At 39.8% G+C, this 15278-nt stretch overlaps 1 protein-coding gene across 5 annotated transcripts in view; it reads right to left on the reverse strand.

Annotated features, from left to right (window-relative positions):
- Positions 1 to 15278, reverse strand: part of LOC127416154 (protein 4.1-like) — a 199192-nt gene that overhangs the window by 37048 nt on the left and 146866 nt on the right. For 4 of the 5 annotated variants that reach the window (XM_051655326.1, XM_051655327.1, XM_051655328.1 and 1 more), the window contains exons 12-13: positions 10513 to 10685; positions 3758 to 3861 (exon numbers count right to left, since the gene is read on the reverse strand). In XM_051655326.1, coding sequence (XP_051511286.1) covers positions 3758 to 3861; positions 10513 to 10685 — 277 coding nt within the window. Of the gene's footprint in view, positions 1 to 118; positions 155 to 274; positions 350 to 3757; positions 3862 to 10512; positions 10686 to 15278 lie in introns of all 5 variants that reach the window. The other variant, XM_051655325.1, reaches the window with a different exon arrangement.

The following is a 15278-nucleotide window of genomic DNA, read 5'->3' on the forward strand; positions in this document are numbered from 1 at the left end:
CAATGAACAGCAAAATTTCACACCATCCTTGATGCAAGAATACCATTATCAATTTGACAACTTAAAATAAAGACAAAAGTGAATCAAAACAATTTGCATCTCAAACAAAAGTAAAGACCTTTGTCTCAGAAGAGCCAGCCCTGTCTTTATCAGTCTGTTCATGCCATTGGGGATAAAACATAAAAATTAGTTCAAAACACATCCTACAACAGCTCTGATTGTGTGTTAATTATTTGAATATAACTACAGATGCATGCTGGGAAAGTTAGCAGACCTCAAGGGCCGATTCAGAGGTGGGGGATAGGGCGGTGTCCGCGCTGGGCTTCTCCATGTCCTCTACCTGTGGAATCTAATTTGGTGGAATAATGGACAACATTGTCGGAAGGGAAAGAAAAGGTGAAATGGACGATGGGAAGGCCTGAATCCCCAATCAAAGTGCACGCAGGATGTGTGATGTCACAAGGAGCTCGGGGACAGGCTCGTCAGACAGCAAATGTCAGATATTTCTGTACACGCATTTCCCTTTGATTATTTGGCGTTTTGTTATTATTTTGTTTCACACTCTTATAAAATACATAAAAGGGCATAATGAACACTCATCATAGCTCAAAATGAGGATAACAAGGGTTTTCTTATATTTTAAACATTTCTCTTTCCATAAAACTCAAATCTGTCATTTAATTTAATATTAAAGCAGGCTGATCGATTACATTTTAATGATATCTAACTAGAGCAACAAGACCATTTTAAAAAGGTATATTGAGCACTTGTCTGTTAAATGCACACTTGAAACTGGCCGTAGGATGTACTTTTGTGTCTAATAAAAGTTTGAGCGGAGGGCAATAGCATTTTCACACAGAACGTGGACTATAAATAGGTTCCCACTGGAATGTTGGCAACTTAAACGGCTGAAAGTTGCAAGCAGGGGAATTTTCTGCACTTTACACAGAAAATCTGGCTCTGGAGTGTGGTGTGCGACAGAGAAAAGAGATTTAGGAAAGAGGGAAGGCAAACTGCAACATAAAGTGCACAGAGTAGCATTATAGGAGGTGGACGGAGAGACAGGAAAGGGGGAGGTCAGGGGTTGGTTTAGGCGGCAGGGTCACACTGTATTTCCTCAGGAGAGGTCGTCTCGGCTGCGACCTCGGCTGGCCTGAAGCGTGCGAGCGCTTTGGGCTCCAGGTAGCAGAGCGACATGGCCAGAAGCAACGCCAACAGCAGCGACAGTGCAACTGACTGGCAGGCTGAGAGGAAGATGGTGAAGATAAGCAGGAAGAAGGGCAGAAGAGAAGGGGAGGAGAGGGGCAGGTGACGGTGCAGTCCTGCAGGAAGCAGCAGGGCTGCGCAGTCCTCTGGCAAGTAGGGCAGAGTGATGTACCCGTCCTCATCCAAGAAGGAGGGCAGAAACAGCCCCTTACAGAATCTGAGCATGGAAAGGCCGAGCCGGGGCAGGGTGGAGCGAGATACTGAGGGTGGCTGGGGCTCTTCTGACCCTGGGACAGATTCCACAGGAGAGGAGGACAGGGCACATGCACCCTCTTCATCTAAACTGGTGAACCCGGCGGGAACACTGTTGGAGCCTTCAGCCACCCAGGCCAAAGTGTCAGAGTCAGGTTCAAGGCGAGGGTCAAGCTCGTCCTCAGAGATGTCGGACAACACGTCCAGCTCAGAGATGGTGTCAAGGGTGGGTGGGAGGGAGGAGAGGGTGGAGGAAGAGGGGGAAAATGGGAACATGAAGAGAGACTGTGGGGTGGAGACCGTATGCAGGGGTGAACAAACAGAAAAGAATGAAACGAAAGAGAAATGTACATGGCATAATGTGGCAGAACACATGAAGGAGTGTGCAGGAGAAGAGAAAGGGAGAGAGAAACACAACATTAGTCAGTGAGCCGAGTAAAGGTCAAGGTCAGCAGTGATGGAGAGTGTGAGGTTTTGTTGTGAGGAATGACACATTAGGAAAGACTTGGGATAGTGCGGGCCGTGTGTGTGGGTGTGCATGTGTGTATTAGCATGAGACGGGGCAAGCCCTTGACAACTAAAGCTTACAGTGTTGGTGCAGAGATCATTGATCATTTTGACCAATTAATTTACATGACATTCCCACTCATTTATGATTTTTGGAAAGTTATTTTTTTTTAATAATTTAGATTCAGACAAATTCGCAACTTAATCATTCACACCAATATGCGTGCCATTTTGGCCAATCAACTGAAAAAAATAAAAAAGAGGATTTCCTGATAAATCGGTAAAAAAATAAAAAAGGTTTACTCTACACAAGCTCTAACCAAAAGCAATATTTAGTTCAACTATATAGCAGAGCATAACCAGAAAAAAAAAAGTGTACAAGCTATAGAATGGCGTTTCCATAATTTTTCAGATTTACTCATTTACATGACTCTCCAATGCCTCTAAAACACAGTTTTAAAATACCCTGATATTTCCAGGTTTTCCATGACCGTGGGAACCCCTGCATATAATTTGTTTGACTCTCGCACAATCATTACCAATCTGAGTGGAAAATTTTCAAGAGAAAAAAACAAGTAAATAAAAGTTAAGTGAACGTGTCGAACGATAAAATGTTACCTGGCTTAAGAGGTAAATCGCTGCTGCTAGTACTAAAAGTAATATTCATGTTGACGACGCAAACATACTGTAGTTTGGAGCCAAATTACAGATTGTGAGGCCAAAATTGAACTCTGGTTCAGACCAAGAAATCAAACTAAGTGTGAAAACTCCCTGAGAAAAACAGAAACATATGTCTAGGATATTTCCATGGACATCACTGTCCTAAATGAAACTCAAGGGCCAGCCCTAAACTTGATATAATTAACAGACCAGTGACGGGGTGCATGTCCTTTTTATATGAGCAAGGAGGAGTGTAAACTGCAAATAACTCTGATTTTCCTAAAGAGGGTTTGCGTGAGTTTGAGACAGGATGAAGTTTTCGGAGAGGTTTTCCTGTAGGGTATCAGTGAAGGGCTCTCTTCATATCAGAGGAATGTTAGTACTCCCTTTGGCCTCACAGACGGCATGAATACAGCCCTTTGATGGACACGAAAATGTCATGTCTGGAAGGCAGACTGACCCATGCCAGATGGGGTCAGCTGAGGCTGGAGGTCGCTGTGCATTTTTCAAGAACCGGACACAGTATTGTAAGTGTGTGTGTGTGTGTGTGTGCTCCAAAGAGAGTTTGATCCAAGTAGACCATTTGTGTAATATGATTCAAAGGGTTAGTTTCATAAAAAAAATATAAAAACAAATAAGAAACAGAAACCAAAAGAAAGGACTAAAACATTTCATATAACACCATAACACTGTGTCTTAACCAGGCAATACGTTTCCAGCAAAGTTATTTGTCAGTCTACACTGAAACCAAAAAATTTGTGTGATGCTACATATTTGCAGCCAATCAAAACATATTTAATATTTAATAGACTAATGAACGCCACAGAAAAAGAAACTAAACGACTGACAAAATGTGTTGTCGCTTGTTGTGGTCACAGCTTGTTAGGACAAAAAATTTGATATACATGAAAGAGATTTCTGTTTTATTGCGTCACAGCTGGTTAGGACACAGTATATAAGAGATATGTTCAGTTCAGTTGCAGTACTAGAGAAAACAAAAAGATTTCACAGTTAACATGTGAGCATTAAAGAGGGGTTCTATCATGACACTAGGTCCTCTTTCAGGGCACTTCCTGTGCTGTGGCTGTAAACGTGAGGTATGTGATGTAGATCACGGTTAGGTCTCTCTCACCTTGGTGTCGGAGTTGAGCTCCAGGGCCGGACCGATGTCTCCAGCACCTGCAGTCAGAGCGGAGTCCAGAGCGTGACTCTGATCGCTCACATTCACCATAGGAGCTGTAAACACCAGAGAGAGACAGACAGAGAGATCTTGGTGACATTCTGTATGAATTATGTAATGTGATGTCCCAATCAGATGCAATTAAAATCTATGAGCTGTAGTAGTCACTCTCAAGGGGGATGTTTGGAATGTTATTGTACAATACTACTCAGGCCAATTCTGCAGTGTGCATGATGTATATTGTGCGCTCTATGCAAGTTTTCTGCACACACAGAGTGCATCCGAAAGTTCAACCAGATGACCCACTACATTTGCCAAAATGACTATAACCAGAGCACACTACAAGCAATACCACAATGTAATGCACTATATTTGACCTCCCTTTTCCAGTGTGACTAATGCACCAATATCAACCATGATTTTAAACAAAATAACTTTTTATTTAAGATAAGTGGATGCCACTAGTTGTATTAAAAATGAAACAAAGTGGGGCGTTTCTTTGATTTCAGGCAATTTCATGTCCCAGGGGGTAGATTTTTTACTGAAACTAAATATTTTTAAATGAACTTTTTCTAATATGAAGGTTACATTAAAACTTTTTAACAGGCCTTCATGATTTACTTTTGGTACTTTTTAAATGTCTTTATTGTATAGATTTGATTGAGCCTTCAGACCCAGACTTTCAACATTAAACAATGAACACTATGATCATCTAAACAAACTATTTCAATACTTAAAGTGTGAAAATGATTTCTATCGCTTTTACAAAAAATACGAATGTCCCACTGTTGTGACGTCATTTCAGTCACACCAAACAATTTTGCCAATAATACAAGTTTTGTTCAAAAGTTAGTGGACTTGTTAACCAAGTGGACAAAGAGCATGCTTGAGATGAAATATAAGACAAAACAAAGAAAAATAAAAAAATAAAATCACTTTTTTTTTGTAGTGATGGGAAGATCGGATCATTTTACTGACTTGGATCTTTGAATCTCGCTCATCAAAATGAACAAATGTTTTTTCAAGTCATTTCGTTCATTTGTCACGTGACAGCCGAATAGGCATTCTGTACAGGAAACAGAATTGATTAGTTCACCTCCTGAATGTCTTCGGATCTGAGTCTTTTGGTCATCTGTCACGTGACCGCTACTACACATAGAAGACAAAACAATTTGTTCACGAGAGACAATTACTGGTCTTTCATTATTTTATTTTATTCTCTTTACAGCTTACACGTCAGTGTGTTGCAGATGTTTGTATCGTGCTCAATACATGTCTGTGTGACAATAAATGACATTTTCAAAATCCTAATTATTTTCATGTATTTAATGCAAGAAGAGTTTTCTGCCAAGTGTAAAATTATCAGTAAATTCAAAGGGAAATTCTTTAAGGCGTACTTGATTTGGGTCTACAGTTCACAAAAACACCACATAAAAAGGACATAAATCATAAATACATCATATAATTACAATTTATTCAAAATCAATTCAATAGTCAAGTAAATAATATAGGGTATCCTCATAGCTTTTGTCATATAAGATATTTTCTGTAGAAAAGATAGAAGTTGTAAATCCAGTATAAACAGTTAGAACTGGTCTGAATTTAAGGCATCTTGTTTATGCATGTGATTCTTCCTGTCATATAGATAGTTTAAAGCTTTAACTGACACTTTATTACCAGATTCAATGTTATGGAAAAGAACCATCATAAGAGAAATATTCAAAGTTATAAATTGGCAGAGACAAAAAAGATAAGATGTCACATGTTAAATGAACTACCCAAATGAAAGTACCTGCAGACCGACTCGGGAGGTGAACTAATAATTTCTGTTTCCTGTACAGAGCCTAGGCGGTTGTCCCGCATCAAATGAACGAAACACGAGCATGGATTTTGTGTATGCACGGCCACGACAAAATGAACTATTCACTCTCTGAGACTACTCGTGCATCCAAGTCATATAAAAGCTTAGTTCAAAATGAACAAATTGTTCATGAACGACCCATCACTATTTTATTGGCCGTCATTTCCAATCAAGCTGCAATTTTGCCAAATTACTCTGGCCCCCAATTGGGCTAATCAGCCGAGGAGAGGGATAAGGCTGAGCTGGATGCGGCAGTTCAGGAGAGAGAGAGAGAGACACGCAGCTGCCGTGTGTGTGTGTTTATGTTTATGTCTTTTTAAGTTTTCATTAAACATTATTTTGTCTGTTCAGCCGGTTCCTGCCTCCTTCTTGCCCTGCCCATTTTAAACCCTGTTACATTGGTCCCGAAACCCAGGAAGGAGGAGGGATGCGCTGTCGTGGAGTCCTCACCACTGCCGTCCACCGGGGGTCGGAGGACTCGCTGGGTGTACTTCATCCCGGGGGTTCCCCGGCCTCAGGCAAAGGAGGGAGGAGTGTGACGACGAGGAGGAGGGCGGGGCCGGGTCGTGAGTGCGTACGGCCAACCCCAATCGGGCTAAACAGCCGAGGGGAGGGATAAAGCCGAGCTGGATGTTGCAGTTCGGGAGAGAGAGAGCCACACGCAGCTGCCGTGTGTGTTACTGTTTGTGTCTTAAGTTTTCATTAAACATTATTTTGATTACCGCAGTAAGCAAGTATTCCATTTCGAACACAGCCACAATCTCAACTGGGATAACAATCACAACCAACTACAGTGTTACAAACGAAAATGTGTTGTGACCTGATTTATGCAAGCGTTTTATGTGAGAATTTACATTGCAGAAAGCCAAAAGGACAAACCCACACAGGAAAAATACAGAAGACTTCTGAAAATAGAGTACTAAAACCCCAAACATGTGCTGTAAAGCCCAGCAGCACTACCACTGCTCTCCAATAGATGAAAAACTGCATTAAGAACCTCTAAATAATGAATCAGACAGCATATTGGAGCGACACACATGAGTGTCCTTCTCCTGATGTGTTTCATCGGCATGACCTTGTTTGAGCTGTGTGAAAGTAGGCTAATGTTGCCTGTGCTGCTGGGACATCCAGTTCATCACGTCGGCCTGTGACAGCTCTGAGATGCAACTGCAGAACTGGGGCACCATGCACGTCCACCAGGGGGCGATCTTAGCATTCTTAAAAACACACCGGTTCATGTCCATGAATGTGAGGTGGGTGGCTGGTTTCCCAGCAGGAGGAAAAACGGGGTCATCTTAAAAGAGGAGAGCTGGAGCTTCTCTGAAGCTTTTATTAGTGCAAATACCGACTGCAACGTTAATCAATGCATGTGTTTAGGTCCATGCACTTATGGATTATATATTTTATAAAATTCAGGGTGATATTATGGATTATCGAGTGGCGGCTGCATAACTTAGCAGGTCCTGTAGCAACGAGGGACACGATAATTTCGTGTGGTTGACACACTGGCCTCTAAACGAGGTGGGCTAGTGCCGGCACATCAACCAGTTAACCAGCAAGAAATGAAAGGGGAAGGCATGCCACGGCCACTTTACAACTCTGTAATTATAAAACACCTTTGACTCCTGTTTGAGTCGCCACTGTTTTTAACATTCACCTATGGTGATACTAACTCAACAGAAAAACACATGATTTTACTCAATGTTGAAAATGCACAAGGCACTATCAGGTCAATATGTTAGTGACCAAGCTAATGCATGTTTTGATCATGACCCATATATAGTAGTGTCACACACTTTGCCAGGCAGCTGTGATAATATAAAAGAAGCTTGACAGTGATGGTTTTCAGTGCAAAATCAGTGCTCTTTCATTCCTCTCTGCCTATAAAAATCTCATTTCCTCAAACACACACTCTGAGCTCATCTCTCCTGCTGTCTCTAAAGACAGGAAACAGATGTCCCTGTCATTTCCTGTCCATGGCAGAGAATAGGGACAATGTGGCTACATCTGTTATGGAAACATGGCAGGAATCTCAAATACAATAGAAGATCATTTCTCTGTGAAAACGATCTCTGGAACAATGGGCAAACCTAACTTATAAAAAAACAAATCATGGATGCATTCATACAAGGCATGATAAACTAATGATAACCACACAACAATAATATGTATTCTAAACTGCTGCTCACTTGCTATTTTTTGTTTCTGGCACCATTCTGAGTAAAATCTAGAAGTTGTGCATGAAAATCCCAAGAGATCAGCAGTTACAGAAATACTCAAACCAGCACATCTGGCACCAACAATCATCCATGTTCCAAATCACTGAGATCACATTTTTTCCCCATTATGATGGTTGATGTGAACATTAACTGATGTTGCTTATGTAAAGCACTCAAAATCATTAACGTATCCAGTTCCATTTCAGTTAGGATACTGCCTTAAGTGAGACGCTAACCGGACAAAGCGCGTCACAGATTGGACACACGCAGGTATTGCACTGAGCATGCATTGGTGCGGTGAATACAGGTGGCAGTCTGAAATTCAGATTTATTATAAGCCATCTTTACACTGCAAAGGTGGCACAGAAGCTGCATCTAAAGTGGCATTTATGTGCGTTTAACCTGACTGTTTAATGCTACTCAGAGTTGGCTTAAATGAATTTACACAGAAATTACAATTGCATAAATAATACATTTAATGTTTTAAAAAATTTAATTATGAATACAGAAATATGAAATTCATATACAAAAAAAAAAAAGAAATGTTACATTCGACAGTTTTTGCACTTCAAGAATGAAAGTGATGTCAATGAGTTTGCAGGTTGTTGTATGAAAAACAAAAAAGCGCAACTGCGCAAACCAAAAAATTAAAAAATTGCATTTATTATGCAATTTTTTTTTATGTAGGCTTCATTCAAGCAGTCAAACCACAAAAAGTCAAACCTGGTATTAAAATAACTTTGTGCAGGCTTTATGAAATATCCATATACATGATGTATGTTCTAGCCATAGCTAAAAGACATATCTATGTCCCTTAATAAAGATTTCGTAACTAATTTAATGGAAAACTATGTTAGTGGTGCTCAGTGCGTAGAAGAATTTTGAGCACCCCAAGAAGTCGTAACTGAGTGTCGTTGCTGAATGCTGAAAGGTGGCACCGGTGTGCATACATTCATAGAAAACGATGGTTGTGCAATTTAGGACGAGTATGTCTTCCGCCTGACACGTCCGGTGCGCGACCCCCTTTAGAATGTCCGTAGTACCCAGCAAAGCAGCGAGCTAGAGTTTGGAACAGAGCCAAATAATCTGTCTAATTTAACTACATTAACATCAGATGTTGACAGTGTAAGCATTTATGAAACTAATTTTTCTAAATCAATTACAATTCTTCTTGAGTTGGCCACCAGCTACACACACATGCACACATGCACACGTAACACATGCAGAGCAGTCCTCAGATGAACGGCCTCATTCACTACTGCCAGATTTTCTGCAGATAAAGAGTTCATTACCTGGAACTCCATACAGCCCGGGGAAATGTTCACTGAGACACATGCTCCTTCACGTCTACAGCGGCAACATCAACCGTCAGGCTTGTTTTCTGTTCCTCTGATGATACTGATGGGTTTTGGGCAAGTTGTTTTGAAGTAAAAAAAAAAAATTCTGCCTGACAGCTTTTGCAAGTGTTATTTTTTTATTCTGGGAGGGATAAAAGATTTTCTTTGGCACTCCAGTGAGTGTGTATGTCTGGGGGAGTCACACGCCAGCATAAAGACTCTTGCGTTGAGTTCAGGTTGAGGTATGCTATTCATTTTCTAAGTAATCAGACATTTCATTTTAACCTGGTGGGCGTTAAAACAGGCAAAACAATCCAACCCAAAGTTTAATTGTAAGTGATTGTGAAAAAACATTGTTTTTGGTGCAAGAAACCTTGGCTAACATTATAAATGGACTTAATGCTACAAATGATAGAAAAGTGTAATACATGGACCCTTTAAATAAGAACAATGTGGCTGTGAGTAGGGCTGGGAACCGAGAATACTGGAGCAGTACGATTTTCCTGTCTTTGGGTTCTGTAAACGGTTCCCGAACATGCATAAGTCCGCCGATGTGGAAGCATCACTGTGTCAAAATACTCTGACAGCTTTTCCAGAACCTCCATTCAGCAAAGTGAAGCATACAGCATGACCAGTGTAGGTCGATTCCTGAACAAATGACTCTTTTGAAGCGGTTCTTTTGAATCTACAGCACAAAACATAAAGCGCAACCAATGTAGTCCAATTCCTAAACAAATTAATTTTATGAGGGGTTTCTTTGGTATCTACACTGCAAAACACACAACGCTTCCTACTGAACGGATGACTATAATCTTGACTATTAGATCTTTTTAGCGAAACTAAAACAGGTCATGTCCGTCGGTCTTTGAGACTTAAATCAAATTAATTACTGGTTGGTTGCTGATATGACAATGTAGTTAAAGATATGCATTATGATTTTTGTTAGTTTCGAGTGTTGTGGAATTGGTATATGTGGTATTTCATAAAAATGTTTGAATTCATAAAATATCTGTGTAACCACACCATTTGCAAGAATCTGTTCTGTTAACATACAAAATGATCTCATCATTTGGTAACAGGCTGCTGAGGGTAGTAAATCCAATAAGAATTACATTTCTCATTTCCTAATGATTTCTTCCTGAAAAGTACTATAAGAATGGTTAATGGAACCAGAATCGTTCATAAGAATCTAAACCGCAATCGTTAAATTTCTTACGATTCCCATCCCTAGCTGTGAGAATCAGAAAAGAGTGCATCAACAAATATTCAACACATATAAAGCAATGATACCTCCATCAAGACTGCGTGAGATGCGTTTACTGGAGGTGCGTTGAAAGTACGGCGCAGGGCGGTCGATAAGGGTGCTGGCCTGTCGCGTCTGCGCCTGTGTTCTCCCGCTGTAACGGAACTTGGAACCCAGAGTCAGGAACTTGGTCTTGGTGGGCTGCTCAGGTGTCATCAACCTGCAAACACAACAACCACACAACACCGTTTAGAAGAAATATACTCTCAAATGTGCACACTTGGAGATACACTCAATGGAAGCCTACAGGTTTTAAAAGTATAACCATAACTCAACTGGTGTGATACAATCACTTTTATGTGCAAACCTGTACGTGGAAAGTTATGTTCAATCATACACACCTTATATCCAAACTAGAGCTGACAAGCTGTCAACATTACTTACTGTATGTTGTTTAATCAAATTAACTGCATATATCAATATTTGCTGTAAAAAGCCCTAAATGGAAGATAATTCCAAAACAATACAATATGACAGAAAAAATCATTGAAGACCATACAAAAAGTGGCTTTAAAAGCTGATGTAGGCCTATATATCGGTTTTCATTGATGCAGATTTTTGGAATCTGTTATCAGCAAAACTTAACGGCATTAGTTCCTGTTATTTTTTTTTAAATTAGTTTTTTATTATTATTCCTCTGTGGCCGGTGCTAGAGGACTCTACTGTATAACAGCAGCCTGTAGAGGTGAAATAAAAAGAAATCACTGAGACCTTGTGGGGATTTGCTATCTTTCTTCATTGACAATATTCATCCATATTTTTCTCACTTCAATGCATATTTTGTAATTTTGATTAGATAATCAAGTGTTTTAAATTAAAGCGAGGGCATGCAAAGAAAGATTTGACTACGTAAACGTGCTCCGACAGCACATACATCATGTCTCCAACTTCTTATCTTGTGAATAATAATACAACCCTAATTCCCAAAAAGTTGGACCAGTATAAAAAAATGCCAATAAAAAACAAAAATGAGTCATTTGTAAATGTACTTTGACCTGTATTATAACAAAAACAGTATAAAGACAAGGTACTTCATGTTTTACAAAATCATCTGCATTGCTTTTTAGAGATGCTTTTTTTTTTTTTTTCTGAAATTGATACCTGCAAAACATTCCAATAAAGTTGAGACTGGGGCAATTTAGGACTAAATAAACTGATGAGTTAAAATAACAGGGTGATGGGAAGCAGGTGATGATAAACAGGTAAGGCAATCGTGTTATAGTATATAAGGAACTTTCAAAAAATGCCTAGTCCTTCAGGAGCAAGGATCGTTCGAGGCTCACCAGTTTACCAACAGATGCGTCAGTAAATATTGGATTGGAAGGACTTTTGGCATTTTATTTTCTACAGTGCTCAAGTTAAAAGATTCAAGGAACTCAGTCCAATCTTGGTGCGTAAAGGGCAAGGCCGAAAACCACTTCTGAATGAATGTGATCTCTGATCTCGTCATGCATCTGTAATGGATCTCATGACAAGGGCTCTGGAATACTTCGGTAAATAAGGCTTTACTATGCAAAACAGAAGCCCTACATCAACACTGTCCAGAAGCACTGCAGACTTCTCTGGGCTCAGTCATCTTAGATGGAAAGTAGAACAGTGGAATCGTGTTTTGTGGCCAGGCGAGTACACATTTCAAATAGTTTTTGGAAAAAAACAGCTGTCGTGTTCTCCGGGCCAAAGAGAAAAAGGACCATCCAAGCTGTTATTAGCGTCAGGTCCAAAAGCCAGTGTCTGACATGGTATACCTCGCACATCTGTGAGGGCACCATTAATGTAGAAAGAGATGTACAAATTTTGGAGCAACACATACTGCCATCCAGCACCGACTTTTCCAGGGAAGTCCCTGCATTTTCCAGCAGGACAACTTCAAACCACATACTGCCTGGATTTCAAGTGCATGGCTGTTTAAGCAGAGAATGCGGGTGCTAGATTGGCCTGCCTGCAGTCCTGACTGGTCTCCAATTGAGAATGTGTGGCGCATTAAGAAGCACACCATACAGTAACGAAGGCCCCGTACAATTGCACAGCCGAAGACCTGGAAAAATGGATGAATGGGGGAAAATTCCGGCATAATCCACTATTGGTCAACCTCTATTTAGAAGTCAGTATATTGTTTTTTTCCATAAAATTTACGATAAGCTTGTTACTATTAATAATAATACTATTAGTAAGCCAACAGTCTGCAGGGGCCGTTCACAGGCCCTCTTGTATTCTGGCAATATTTTGCATTTGCTTGTCTTTGGACATCTTGCTTTTTTCACCATCCCGGTTCTGCAAATGGATGCAATTGGCACTTGAGATGCCTTATAAAGTTTGTAAAACTTGTCTTGAGATGAAGGTCATCCACCTAGATAAGTAGTCCTACTTGAAAAGACAATTTAGACAACTTTACAGCTTAAGTAACACATTTATACCGAAGAGTTTGAGTACATTTCCAACAATCATGTCCTGTTTGTTTTAGATAGTTGAAATTATTATCTGAGGTCTGTAGACTGAGATTTGAGAGATACGGACGAGTTATGGAACTATTATGGAGTATTATAAAGACTGAAACTAAATATTTCGAGCAACGACAGAGAACGGTCTGATAAATGCATCAGCATGTGTTTTGAAAGCGTGATAGTGCTGGCTAGGTGAGAGTTTTATCTTGTCCGGAGCCAAAACCAACAGCAACACGAGCCTGCAGTCAATGTGCTTTGAGTTAAACTCAGTCTGAAACACACCCTCTCAGATTGCCAGCATGTCTTTAACCTGATTCCCTCTGCGTCTGGCCCACTGAGGGGGTCCCGTCATGAAACAAATACATATGTGCAGCATGCACTCTGGAGGAAATAGTTTTGCTGCAGTGAGAGGTTGCTGAAGGACAGTGACGTGCGCTGTGGTGCTTCAAACACTTTAATCAGTCTAGAGATCATCATGGCACAATCTATTGATCTGAAATATGTGCACACACAATGGCTCTGATCCAAACCCTAGTGAATGCTGCCGACATGTTTCAAAAGTAAGCTATAAAAATTATTTAATTTAGTCTTGGGCTAATGTTAGTGTTCCAATAAAGCACATTGTAGCTTTTCTTCAAGTAATGTGCATTTATTTTAATTTAATACATCTTCTGCATGGAAGGTTGTGATATTTAAATATTATATATTTATATGTAATATATATATAAAGTTCCATTTTTGTTTCATCAGACCAGAGGACATTTCTCCAAAAAGTAAGATCTTTGTCCCCATGTGCACTTGCAAACTGTAGTCTGGCTTTTTTATGGTGGTTTTGGAGCAGTGGCTTCTTCCTTGCTGAGCAGCCTTTCAGGTTATGTCGATATAGAACTCATTTTACTGTGGATATAGATACTTGTCTACCTGTTTCCTCCAGCATCTTCACAAGGTCCTTTGCTGTTGTTCTGGGATTGATTTACATTTTTCGCATCAAACTATGTTCATCTCTAGGAGACAGAATGCATCTCCTTCCTGAGCGGTATGATGGCTGTGTGGTCCAATGGTGTTTATCCTTGCATATTATTGCTTGTACAGATGAACGTGGTAACTTCAGGTGTTTGGAAATTGCTCCCAAGGATGAACCTGACTTGTGGAGGTCCACAATTTTTTTCTGAGGTCTTGGCTGATTTCTTTTGATTTTACCATGATGTCAAGCAAAGAGGCACTGAGTTTGAAGGTAGGACTTAAAATACATCCACAGGTACACCTCCAGTTGACTCCAATTAGACTATAAGAAGCTAAATGGCTAATTGCCTAAAGGCTTGACATTATTTTCTGTAATTTTCCAAGCTGCTTAAAGGCACAGTTAACTTAGTGTATGTAAATGTCTGACTCACTGGAATTGTGATATAGTCAATTAAAAGTAAAACAATCTGTCTGTTAACAATTGATGGAAAAATTATTCATGTCATGCACAAAGTAGATGTCCTAAACATCTTGCCAAAACTATAGTTTTCTAATATGAAATCTGTGGAGTGGTTAAAAAATTAGTTTTAATGACTTCAACCTCAGTGTATGTAAACTTCTGACTTCAACTGTATTTCTGTCAGTTGGCGGGCAATAAAATAATTAGTTTTGTTTTTTTTGGCATTGTTTGAAGGGCAAAAAACTACACAACAGCTTTGTCATATATTTCATTGTTAAAATAGCCAAACTTGCCAGATTTTTCTCCCCCTTTTCCTCATAGGAATGTATGAGTAACTATGGTAACAGGGATTCGCTTTCCCCCACGCTAAACCACGCCCCAGCGTATGACGCGTTGCCGACTGTATCTACGGAAGCTTTGGCCAGTCTAGTACAGAATATAATAGAATATAATACAGCAGTGGTTCTCAACTGGTTTTGCTTCGGGACCCAGATTTAACACTGGACATCAAGTGGCGATCCAAAATAGTAAATATAACCTGTATTTAATCTATCCTGGATCACATTTTCTTTTATCTTGCATGGTTCTGTTCATGGTTTTCAAGTATAAATGCATGTATCAAGTGACATTATTTTTGTTCTTGATGTCAACAACAAAAATAAGTTCTCTTCCCCCTTTTAAAAGTTGATGAGCACATTTATTTACATGAGCTCATTATATTTATTATCCAGTTTATTTCCTAATATCAAACATCATTCTAACACTACATATATTAAACAGGAGGAAAACTTCGTTCATAATTTGTCCACAAGTCTTGGAGGTCCAGACTTTAAAGCCCTTATACAGTATTTACAGTGCAATTACATATAAGCACAGGTATAAGACCACG

The sequence above is a fragment of the Myxocyprinus asiaticus genome, chromosome 25, assembly GCF_019703515.2.
Source record: "Myxocyprinus asiaticus isolate MX2 ecotype Aquarium Trade chromosome 25, UBuf_Myxa_2, whole genome shotgun sequence".
NCBI classification, from domain to species: domain Eukaryota; kingdom Metazoa; phylum Chordata; class Actinopteri; order Cypriniformes; family Catostomidae; genus Myxocyprinus; species Myxocyprinus asiaticus.